This window comes from Daucus carota, chromosome 7 (assembly GCF_001625215.2).
Source record: "Daucus carota subsp. sativus chromosome 7, DH1 v3.0, whole genome shotgun sequence".
NCBI classification, from domain to species: Eukaryota; Viridiplantae; Streptophyta; class Magnoliopsida; order Apiales; family Apiaceae; genus Daucus; species Daucus carota.
Window position 1 is genome coordinate 39,577,682 of NC_030387.2, and position 11,990 is coordinate 39,589,671.

The 11,990-nt window shown below is 33.9% G+C and overlaps 1 protein-coding gene across 1 annotated transcript; it reads left to right on the plus strand.

Moving 5' to 3' along the window:
- Nucleotides 1-5,202: 5,202 nt before the first annotated feature.
- Nucleotides 5,203-10,305, plus strand: LOC108195041 (MA3 DOMAIN-CONTAINING TRANSLATION REGULATORY FACTOR 1-like). The gene is made up of 4 exons (XM_017361976.2): nt 5,203-5,565; nt 6,574-6,814; nt 7,943-8,037; nt 8,211-10,305. The coding sequence occupies exons 2-4, from the start codon at nt 6,580-6,582 to the stop codon at nt 10,029-10,031; spliced, it is 2,151 nt and encodes a 716-aa protein (XP_017217465.2). The 5' UTR covers nt 5,203-5,565; nt 6,574-6,579; the 3' UTR covers nt 10,032-10,305.
- Nucleotides 10,306-11,990: the final 1,685 nt, after the last annotated feature.

Here is an 11,990-nt window from a genome sequence, read left to right on the forward strand (position 1 = left end):
TAAAAAGGGAAAATAGATTTTTTTGCCACTCAACTTATAGTGTTTTTAGAAACTTACCACCCAACTAATTTTTTTATTTTTTTAGTCACTAATGTTAGGTTTGGTTTTATTTATAGCCACCAACTTAGGTTTGGATTTGATTACCAGCATTATGATAATTTTTTTGTCACTAAACTTATTGCGTTTTTAGAAACTAACCACTAAACTATAATTTTTTTTATTTTACTCACTAGTGTTAGATTTAGCTCTTTTTTTTGTCACTGAAGTTAGGTTCAGATTTGATTATTAGCATTACATTTTATGTGTATCATTATTAAAATATAGTGGTAGTCGGTAATATTTTGATGATTTGATATATGTTTGTATTTTTATATGTAGTACTTTTTATGTCTTCAAGGTCGCTTACCTTGGATGATAAGAATTTTACACGCATTATATGGCCTTTAAAAGATGTAGTTTCATATATAACTTTATTTTTTTTCTTCCGAATGAAAATTCAGCGTTTGAATTTTTACACACAAAAATAAGTTATGAAACTATGTTTTATAAGAATCTTAAATACATGCTAAGCACTAGAGAAAATTTGTAAACTGATGAGAGGGACGGAGGGAGTAATAATAATATAAAATGATGCATTATATATAGAGGACAATCATCGAAAATTAAGTTTTCCTCTCTATTTATTTATCTCGAAAATTGTAATAAGATTAAAGTTATTAAAATTTTTGAAGATAAATTTAAGAAAGATCTTAGACTGAGCTAGTCCATTGAAAGTTTAATAGCGAAAGATGATGCGTCATATCACTCAATTACACTTTATCGGTGAATTGTTTGAAGTCATTCATTTCATATTCATGATTTATTGAAGTTTTAGAATCTAATTACTATTATTCCTGATTTTAATTTTTCATCGGCTCATTTTATATTATTAGTGCTATATATAAGGATATAAACATACGACACATCATCAAAATATTAGATACTATCACTATGTATAAATGATGATACAAAAAATTATCATAATGCTAGTAATCAAATCCAAACCTAAGCTGGTGGCTAAAAACAAAACCAAACCTAACATTAGTGACTAAAAGAATAAAAAAATTAGTTGGGTGGTAAGTTTCTAAAAACACTATAAGTTGAGTGGCAAAAAAATCTATTTTCCCTAATAAAAACGAATTATCTTTAACATGTTAACTCCGGTCGAAGTTGTATTTTCTTTTCCGACAGAAATTGGTCAATCAAAATTAAAAAGATAACCTAGTCAATGATAACGAATAGGCTGAGAATTTATTTTTTTCGACTACCGTTTTTCGATCGGACTTTTTTAGATTTTTCATGACATCGGCCAAATATAAATTTTCAAATTTCCCTCCAAAGAACTGAATTCTCCACCATTTTTTAAAAAATAGCTTGAATATCCTTGAATGAACCCTAAAATTTGTCCAAATTGTACATATTAATATATTAAAAGAATCATTCATTTAACGTGAATTCAGTTCTTGACCTTGACCTTTGATAAAAAAAACTTGAATTCGATCTGTTACAATTCATAACGAAAGCTCGTGATTCACTTTTGAGGAAAAAAAAATGTAAAACCAAAATACGTCCTAATATTTTGAGATTTTATCATCAATGATTCAGTTATAAACCCACCACAATTGTCTAAACATTTTAACATTATAATATTAGATTCTAGACTGCTGCTGTATATATATCGTGTTTAGTTACAAGAATCCTGATTTTTGTCGATTTACTAGATCACATGCATGTGAGCGTAACAAAATATTCTATTCTGATAAATCAAATGCCAAAAAAGTCTATATCTTGGCCCTAAAATAATGTACCCATTTTCGATTGCGTTAACCTCACATGCGCAAGTCATTAGTTGAAAGGTATGTATATAATATATGTATTAAAATTTTCGCAGCCGTTCATTGTTGTAACGTTTTAATCGCTGTGAATCTCCGCGATAAAACTAATCCCCGGCGTGATAAAGTGATTAGTGGTGCAAATTGCAATTAATCAAATTGTAATTGTGTGAAGTGAATTTTAACAACTCTTTGTAAGAATATCTGCATTCTCACATAAGTTTTGCGATTAGATGATGTGTTTAGCAGCCGCTTAATTATGTTGACTAATTAGAAGGGGGACAAGGTGTAATCTGGAGAATAATCTCTGCTGATCTGCTAAAAAGGTAGGAAAAAAATCTGATTTAGTAGAGGGTGATATGATATTAAGGGACTAATTCAATAAAATTATTTTTCTAAAAAAAGAATTTAAATTAAGAAGAATGTTGGCCACCCGACCCAAAACTTTGCACACATGGTCGGTGAATAAAAAGAAGATACGGTCCACAAAATAATCCCATTTCGCTTTTTTTTTTTTTTTTTGTTATTATATTCCTCAAGGACACATACTATAGCTTTAAACAGCTCCCATGGCCCAAAATACAGTGTCGCAACAAGTGTACGGATACAAATATATAATTATATAAACGGTTTTTCTATGGTGTGCCCATGGGCACACAATAAGCACTAACTCCTATGAGTTTGGTGCATTTTTATTGGTCACCTAATCATAAGTAAGGATGACCCCCCTGCATTTACATCAAGTCCACCAATCAAAATTCACCAAAACCATCAATTTTAGTGTATAATGTGTGCCCATAGGCACACACTAGATAAACCCTTATAACAAAGATCGTGTATACATAAACAAAGTAAAATAATTTAGAAAGTAAGTCCCCTTTTGTGGAAGTTTATACATGAGTAGGGAAAGTATGTCTTGTATTGTACTTATTAAGCATGCATGCATGAATGTGTGTTTGTATTATAAATTTATAACACGAGAAGCACAAAAGATTTTTTGTATCATTGTCACTCATTTTCTAATTGGTTATTATAACTTTTTGTTATGCCTTTTTGTATTTAAGTTTAGGCTTTTACAACTTTTTGTTGTGCATTCGACAACATACTTATAAATATACATGCTTGCTCATTCGGAGAAAGATACTGTATACCACCAAGTAAAATTCAAAATATTAGAGTTAGTGAAAATTGATCTGAAATGTTATTTATAAAATATTGGGTTATCTAGTATTTTAATTTTTGGAAGAAAACATTATATTGTATTGAGTTTAATTCTGAAAATTACAACAAAACATAATATGATCTGACATTTTAGAGTGAAGCATTATATGAAATAGTGTGTACACTTCAAAGCACTAGACGATCTACCATTTTTGTTAAGAAGTGAAAAAAATGATAAACACTTATTTGACGCCAACTCTTCTCGTAGTGATTTTTGAGATCTTATCACTAGAAAAGTGATAAATTGGGACACCATTGTTAATTCGTCGACGGACGGAATTGCAACCGATATGAATTATGATTCGTATTGATTTTTGAAATTTCATTAAAAAACATTAAATTTATAAATTATGAATTATAGTTAAAATTATATTGAGCTCGGGTTAAAATTTGGATTAACTAGTTTTTAGTTTGATTATTTTTTATTTTAATTAGACTGTTTCGAAATTATGCCCAGCTTGTATTTGTAATGACGGTTAAAGTTTGTAACGCATTTTTAAAATGAGAAACAGCATGTATTCATGGGCGGCTGAATTTATTCCCTTATAATTAAAATACTCAGCACACCAGGTGCAATTTGTTGCTAACCGGATTCTACTTCTAGATGAATATATTATTATTTTATGTAAAATTGATTTTCAAAATTTTTAATTACGATTTTTACGTACCTTTTTTCAGATTATATGTAGGCCAAGTATCTCTAAAAGTTGGTGCGATTTGGCTTGTGGGACTTGGTAGAGTATGACCCATCTAGTGACTAGTGTGCTAAGCGTGGGCTGTGCCGCAACCAGGCCCATTCGTATTTTACAAAGTTGTGAAGATCCATGAATCCACCAGTTGTACATTTGACTCCGTGAAGGCCTATTCGTATTTTTATGACAAGTATTTTTATTACGGACTAATTGGGCCAATATCTTATGTTGATAGTATATGTTGATATCAAAAACAGTAATGGGCTGCTAAATTGGTCCGGACAAGGGTAATCCATTATACATTCAATTCAACAAGACCGTAAATTGAATATAACTCTGACAATTGATTCTTTCAGAAAAAGAAAAAAAAAAGACAATTGAAATTTGAGTTCATAAGCTTTTTGTTTGATAAGGCATGGGATAGTGGGCTGAGGATGAGCCCAATAATATTTTGTGAAAAAAATATTTTGAATAAGTGTCTTTATTTTCATCATTCCATGAAGATTAGAGATCTTCATCCATATAATTCAAATGTTATTTTCTTTTAAAAAAATCAACTCCATGTTTGTAGTCAAATATTATAGCCAATTGTATTTTGTGACAAAATATAAAATAAGATATTACTGTCAATTCACCTGTTTCTATACTATTTTCATTATGTTAAATAAATTTTAGTATATTAATTTTATAAAATAAAATAATATATCTTATTTTGAAAATAAATTTAAACATTAAATTTTTATTTAAAATAATTAAGAGAATAACGGTAAAAATAAATGGCGAGCTTTCAGAGAAATACAACTCAATAACTGGTGTGCACGGGTCGGTTCGGCTCGGTTTCTACCTAAAACCGTTACCGAACCGTGTATTTCGGTTCGGTTCGGTTTTTAGGTAGAAACCGTAACCGAACCGTTTCAAACGGTTTTTTTCGGTTCGGTTAACCGTGGGTCGGTTTCGGTTTTTTCACGGTTTTTATATGATTAGAAACTACTCTACAAATTTAATACTTTTATTAATTTTAGAAAAATATTCATATACTTATTATATCTATTTCTCTTACTAAAATATATAATTAATATATTGTAGCACATATATATATAATATGTTATATATAATAATATATAATAAATGTTATATTTTTATTATATATTATATAAACGGTTCGGTTTTTCGGTTCGGTTTTAGGGTTAAAACCGTAACCGTTACCAAACCGTTATATCGGTTCGGTTCGGTTACGGTTTTTTTCGGTTTTTGTAGGTTACGGTTTTTTTCGGTTTGATTTTTCGATTTTTCGGCTCGGTTTCAGTTTTTCGGTATTATTTGCTCACCCCTGTCAACAAGTACATAAAGCAAAACCATGGGCCACAAATCCTGACAAAACACTTCCACTTTAGCGCGAAACACACGTGGCACTCGATGACGTGGCGACATAACCGTAGAGCCTCCCCTTTTCATCATTTCCCCTTCACGTTCATTCTCATCCATTTCCCCCCTTCATATGATTCCAAAACCACACCTATACATACAACCCCTCCGCCTATACATACATCTCTCTCCCTCACAAATCTCTCTCATTCTCATCTCTCCCCATCTCGATCAAAAAAACTCCAATTAAATTAAATTAAAATTATCATCCTCAAGCTCGATTCAGTTTATATATGGAGTAATTTAATTGATCTGATTGAATTGCTTTGTTTCGGTTGATTTGCGTCAGCTGAAGCACAGCTAGGGTTTGAACGACGTCGTTTTAGTTCGTGTTTTAGCTTCCGCAGTGTTTGAAGGTACTTCAACTCTACTCAGTCACTAAAATTGTGTGCGATTATGCTTTTGATCCATATCGTTATTGTACTTGTTTATATGCTTATGTGATCAGCTGTTAACTAACAGATTCTGTGAGTGCAGATTATTGATTATTGACTTATTGATATCGAGGTCGAAATGCAGTGTATAAGTTTAATTTGTGGAGTTTAAATCTGTGATAAACCTATCTGAATTAATAATCTTTTAATTTGTTGTACTTTTATATATGCTTATATGAGATGTTAACTAACCAGATTTTGTGAGTGCAGATGATTGATTATAATCTTATCAATGTCGAGGTTGAAATGAAGTGTATAAATTTTGAGTTATCGAGTTTTAATTTATGAAGGACCTATCTGGATTAATGTTTTGCATTTGTGTGTTTGTAGAGTTGCTGTTAATCGATATTGTTATTACATATCACCTGTTAACTAAACAGATTTTATGAGTTCAGATTATTGGTTATTCGCTTATCGATATCAAGGTTGAAATGCAGTGTATAAAGTTTGATTAATTGAGTAGTAGTATTATTTTATGATAAACCTATCTGGATTAATATTCATTTCTCTGTGTGTGTGTGTGGAGTTGCTCTTAATCGATATCATTATTATGTACATATGATTACATGATCAACTGTTAACTTACCGGATTATGGGTATGCACTATCGATTGATTGCCTTGTGACTGGAGATTTTTTTTTTCAATTTACTGGAATCGAGGTTTATAAATTAATGTATTTTCTGTTATGTTGGGATCAAAGAATAATTTACTTATGGAAATTAATGTTAAAAGTGCACTGTATGAATATTAATTTATTGTGTTTTTATTTATGATAAACCTATCGGCTAGCTTTCAGTCTGGATTAATATTCAGATGTATGTATGTGCGTGGGTGTAAATATTGGCTGGATTAAAAATATTTATGTGCACGTGTCTGTGATTTTACTTTTATGTTCTGGTTTTGATGTTGATGGATGTTTATTGCTTCAGTGAAAGATGGCATCTAGTGAGGGGTTTCTGACAGACGAGCAAAGGGAAATGTTAAAGATAGCGACAGAAAATGCAGATGTTTTCTCTACTTCACCGAGATCACCTTCAGGTCTCAAGTCTCCAACTCGCCTGATGGCCGCACGTCCGATTAAAGCTCCTGCTAATTATAAGACCGCAGCTGAGATTTGTGTGAGGCATGTGCGGAGGACCCGCTCGGGGAAGTATGTGCGAGTCAAGAAGGGTAATTGTTGTCTTTCGCAGTATATCACATCACTACATAGTATTTGTCTGATGTGTTGATTGTTTTAGTGATATTTTGTAGATAGTATATGTTTTGATGGAACCTGAGATAATATATGTGTTGTTAATAAATTCTGATAAGATCTTGACCTAAAGTTAGTAATGGAGCTGAAAATTGAGATTCCTTATTATGTTGATGTGTATAGAGTATACGATGGTTTTTTCTATATGATCTAGTTCCTATGTATTTCCTTGTGATCCAAGAGCATATTGTTAATTAGATGTAGGGTCAACATTGAATTCTGTTGGTCGTAGACCATTTTGCTTCGCACGTGGACTTCCTTGGTTCTGTGGTATGACTGTTAGGTCTTGAAACCGTTGGGTCTTGAAACAGTTGTTGTCTCTTTTAAGTAATGAAAGAATTATAATAGGGGGTTGTCATATGTACAAAAGAATCTCACTAGTCAGGGAAAATCAAGCACTACAAACCTAAAAACTATTGTTAAAACACACCACTTCTGGAAGAAAGTTGTTGACTGCTTGACATGAGCTTACTCCTTATTTCATATCGGAAGATAGTGGTTTCTGTTTCAGCGAAATTATACAATGTTTGAAACCCTGCATTTGCTGTAATCGCTAAATACCCAATAGATCGACATGTACCTAGCAGAAACCCTGCATTATAAAAAGAGTCAAAGTTGGAAACTGTTGGCAACATGGATGACGTATTGGTCTTAGAATCTTTTAATTACTTCAGCAGACATTATATATAATTCTGATACCCTAGTTTGACTTTAATATCTTTGATATTAATAGAGGAGAAAAGTAGATTTGTCAACCAACATAGAAGTAATGCATCTAGGTCATATGTGATTAGATACTCTCATACAGGAGCAAAGTTCCATAAATTCTGATGAAATAATATGGAATTTGCTTACATATTCTGCCAGTTATTATCATTATTTTTTCCCATTTTGTTGTTTCCCTTTATTGATTATGGATCAGATTGAGTAGCATCTGTTATAAATAAATGTTTTCTATTGGGTACTGAAATGCTGCCTTCTTCCCTTATTCTCTAACTCCCGCTGATTTTCCATGTACTTTACCTTTAACTAAAAGTTATCAACAGATGGCGGCGGCGGCAAGGGAACATGGGGAAAAGTACTTGACACTGGTGCTGAATATCGTATTGATCGTAATGATCCTAACTATGACAGTAGCGAGGTAAGTTACCTTTCCTGTACATACGTGTTTGCTACGTTTCCTGTATATGTATATTTAAACAACGTTGTTGCGCTTTTTTGTGTGTTTTCTAAACCTAGGACCAAAACACCGTCATTTTGGATTGTTTCTCATTCTTAATATTTTAACCTTTGACCCTTCTCTTAATTCTGCAGGAACCATATCTACTTATTGGATCAATTGTTAACGATCCCTTGGACGAATACAAGAAAGCTGTAGTTTCTATCATAGAAGAATACTTCAGTACAGGTGATGTTGATGTTGCGGCATCTGATCTTAGAGTATTGGGGTCAGGTGAATATCATCCTTACTTCTTGAAGAGATTAGTCTCCATGGCAATGGACAGGCATGACAAGGAGAAAGAAATGGCGTCTGTGCTGCTTTCAGCTCTTTATGGTGACATTATTCCATCCACCCAGATAAGCCAGGGTTTTTTCATGATTCTCGAATCTGCTGATGATTTGTCAGTGGACATATTAGATGCTGTTGATATTCTTGCTCTGTTCATTGCCCGTGCTGTGGTTGATGACATTCTTCCTCCAGCCTTCATTACCAGAGCAAAATTGGCACTTCCAGAGTCTTCCAAGGGATTTCAAGCTCTTCAAACTTGTGAGAAAAGCTATCTTTCGGCTACGCACCATGCAGAACTTGTGGTACGGCGGTGGGGTGGCAGCACCCAAGTCACGGTCGATGAAGTTAAGAAAAAAATTGCAAATCTCTTAAAAGAATATGTAGAGAGTGGTGATACTTCCGAAGCTTGCAGATGCATCCGTGAGTTGGGGGTCGCATTTTTTCATCACGAAGTCGTAAAAAGGGCTCTTATTCAAGCAATGGAGATTCCGGCAGCAGAGACAGCTATACTAAAGCTTTTGAAGGAAGCTGCAGTGGAGGGCCTGGTTAGTTCCAGTCAAATGGTAAAGGGTTTCGCTCGACTGGCTGAACGCTTGGATGATCTTGCTCTCGATATCCCATCTGCGAAAACATGGTTCGAGTCCCTGGTTCCTCGTGCCATTACTCAGGGATGGCTTGATGCATCTTTCCTAAAGTCATTTGAAGAAATTGGAGAAATGAATCAAGAAGTTGTTGAAAAGATGAAACAATACAAGGAAGAGGTGGTTACAATAATACACGAGTATTTTCTGTCAGATGACATTCCAGAACTCATCCAGAGTCTTAAAGATTTAGGGGAACCCGAATTTAACCCAATTTTCTTGAAGAAGCTGATAACTATTGCTATGGACAGGAAGAACAAGGAGAGAGAAATGGCATCTGTTTTGCTTTCTTCACTTCATATCGAGTTATTCTCAACTGAAGATATTGTCAGTGGCTTTGTTATGCTTCTCGAAGCTGCAGAAGATACAGCACTGGATGTTGTAGATGCCTCAACTGAACTGTCCCTCTTTCTGGCCAGGGCTGTCAAGGATGAGGTTTTGGCCCCAATGAATTTAGAAGAAATAGGCTGGAGGCTACCACCAAATTGCAGTGGGAGCGAGACACTAGATATGGCTAAATCACTTGTAGCTGCTCGCCATTCTGGTGAGAGAATCTTGAGGTGTTGGGGAGGTGGGACAGGTTGGATTATAGAGGATGCCAAAGATAAGATTGTAAAGCTACTCGAAGAGTACGAAATTGGTGGTGTTTTGAGTGAAGCTTGTCGATGTATCCGTGAGCTTGATATGCCTTTCTTCAGTCATGAGGTTGTAAAGAGGGCTTTGGTTATGGCCATAGAGAACAATAATGACAAAATGCTGGATCTGTTGGATGAGTGTTACTGCGAGGCGTTGATAACAACTAATCAGCTTACCAAAGGTTTTACCCGGGTTTCTGACACAATTGCGGATTTGGCTCTTGACATTCCTGGCGCAGAGGAGAGGTTTAATAACTATGTTGGGTACGCTCAGAAGAAAGGATGGCTCCTTCCCTCATATGGTTCGTCAGACACAGACAGTCCCCTACTCTCCGCTGCTGCTTGTTGATAATGACGTGATCTCTTTCCCTTCTAGTATGACTTGCTTGCTTGTTATACTCTAAGTGCTACTTTGTTTCTGTGCATCAAGTGGTTATAGAATAGATAGAAAGAAGTACCTGTTCTTGTGAATTTATCTTTCTCCTGTGGATCTTTTTTCTGTTGTTTTCTGGTACTTGGATCGAAATTCTCAAAATGTATAAGCGTCGGATATCTTGTTTTTTTAGAGCGTCGGTGTTGGTTTACTGATGCTTTTAAAGTAGGAGAACTTTGTTGTTGCTATATTTTCTTTTGGTTTCTGCCTATTTGCTCTATGGTAGAGCTTTTTACAATTGTGAGCTTTGCTTCCAGCCTTCCATGGTAATCCCATAGGCCCATCCGTAATCCCCGTCATAGTGGTCTGGTCTGCGTACATACTATGCATAACTTGGTAGAATGTGATAAGTTTTGCATTGCTTTTTGACTTGTGCACGCTTTTTTACTCCAAAGGTTTTTTCGAACCATGGGAGTGAAATGTTATGGAATGTGGTTCAAATGGAAGAATCATCCCTTTATTCTTGTTTGCGTTGTCCTCAGCGTTATCTGCAGCATGGATTCCTGTTATAGATCAATATCAAGACAGCATTTGGATTAATATGGAATTATCTTCCATATTAAGCTGCAGAAAGTTTCTGTCTAACCTCGAGATCCAGCTCGTGCAGTAGAGGTAAGAGGTATCTCGTCGAGATGACACAATTCAAATGTTCTGCAAAGTATATACTCTGTCATTCTCACTGATATGGCTTATTTCTCATTACCATTTGCTCAAAAGTGTCACCGGCAAGGATTTTTGTCTTTTGCAGCATTGGAAGAATCCATCGAGTTTTTCACATTGAACCTACGCACATACTCCCTCTGTCCCATTTAATTGTATACGTTTCTTTTTAACTGCTCGACACGCATTTCAATGCTCTTATAAAACATAATTTCGTAACTTATTTTTGAGATTTTCTTTTTCTGAATAAAAATATAACATCCAAACTTTAATTCAGAAAAAGAAAATTTTATAAATAAATTACACAGCTACACTTTACAGGAGCATTAAAGTCCGTGCCGCGTCCCCGTCCCCCAATGTATACTACTCAGAGGGACGGAGGGAGTAACTAATATAAACTGTTCAAATAATCAAATATTCCGCGAACTATATATGTCCTGAAAACTATTTATTAACGTTAAATCGTATAATGTTTTGGATATTCGTAAAAAACGCCAAGAGTTAAAAGAACATAATGTTTTTTTATGTAGCTTTTATTAGAAAAGAATAGAATGTTATATCATGTACTCCCTCTGTCCCTCTCATTTCTTTACTGTTACTATTTTGGGATGTCCCTCTCATTTTTTTACGTTACTATAAATAGTAAGTTTTTTTAATCATTATACCCACTATCCTCCCCACTATCTCATACTATTTAACAATAAAAACTACTATTACATCCACTACTTTCCTCCACTATCTCAAATCTATTATTAAATATTGATAGATCCCACTATTTTACCCACTTTCATCTAACTTTACTCATTTTATATACATTGTCTCCGTGTCCCCCTTCAATGTAAACAATTGAGGGGGACAGAGGGAGTAATGTTTTGCTGGGGTTAGCTACACGATGTAACGTTTTTCTTTATAAAAGAAAACGCTAGATTATCCAGTATTAATAACTGTTATTTGAGACATTTTTTCATAGTTATGAACATTATTTATATATTTTGTAAGATGTTAGATCATTTTCTAGAAACGTCATGTGCGAAGGTGAAAACCCCCTATAAATTTAACATCTATCCTTTTAAACAAAACACCAACCCTTTTCCACGATTAATGCATATGTTTTCAGATACGAAATATAAAAAGCTCACAGAAAAAATAAACTTTTTTATTGAAAAAAACAGCAATTATATATTTTTTAATTATATAATCAGCTTTCTGTTAAAC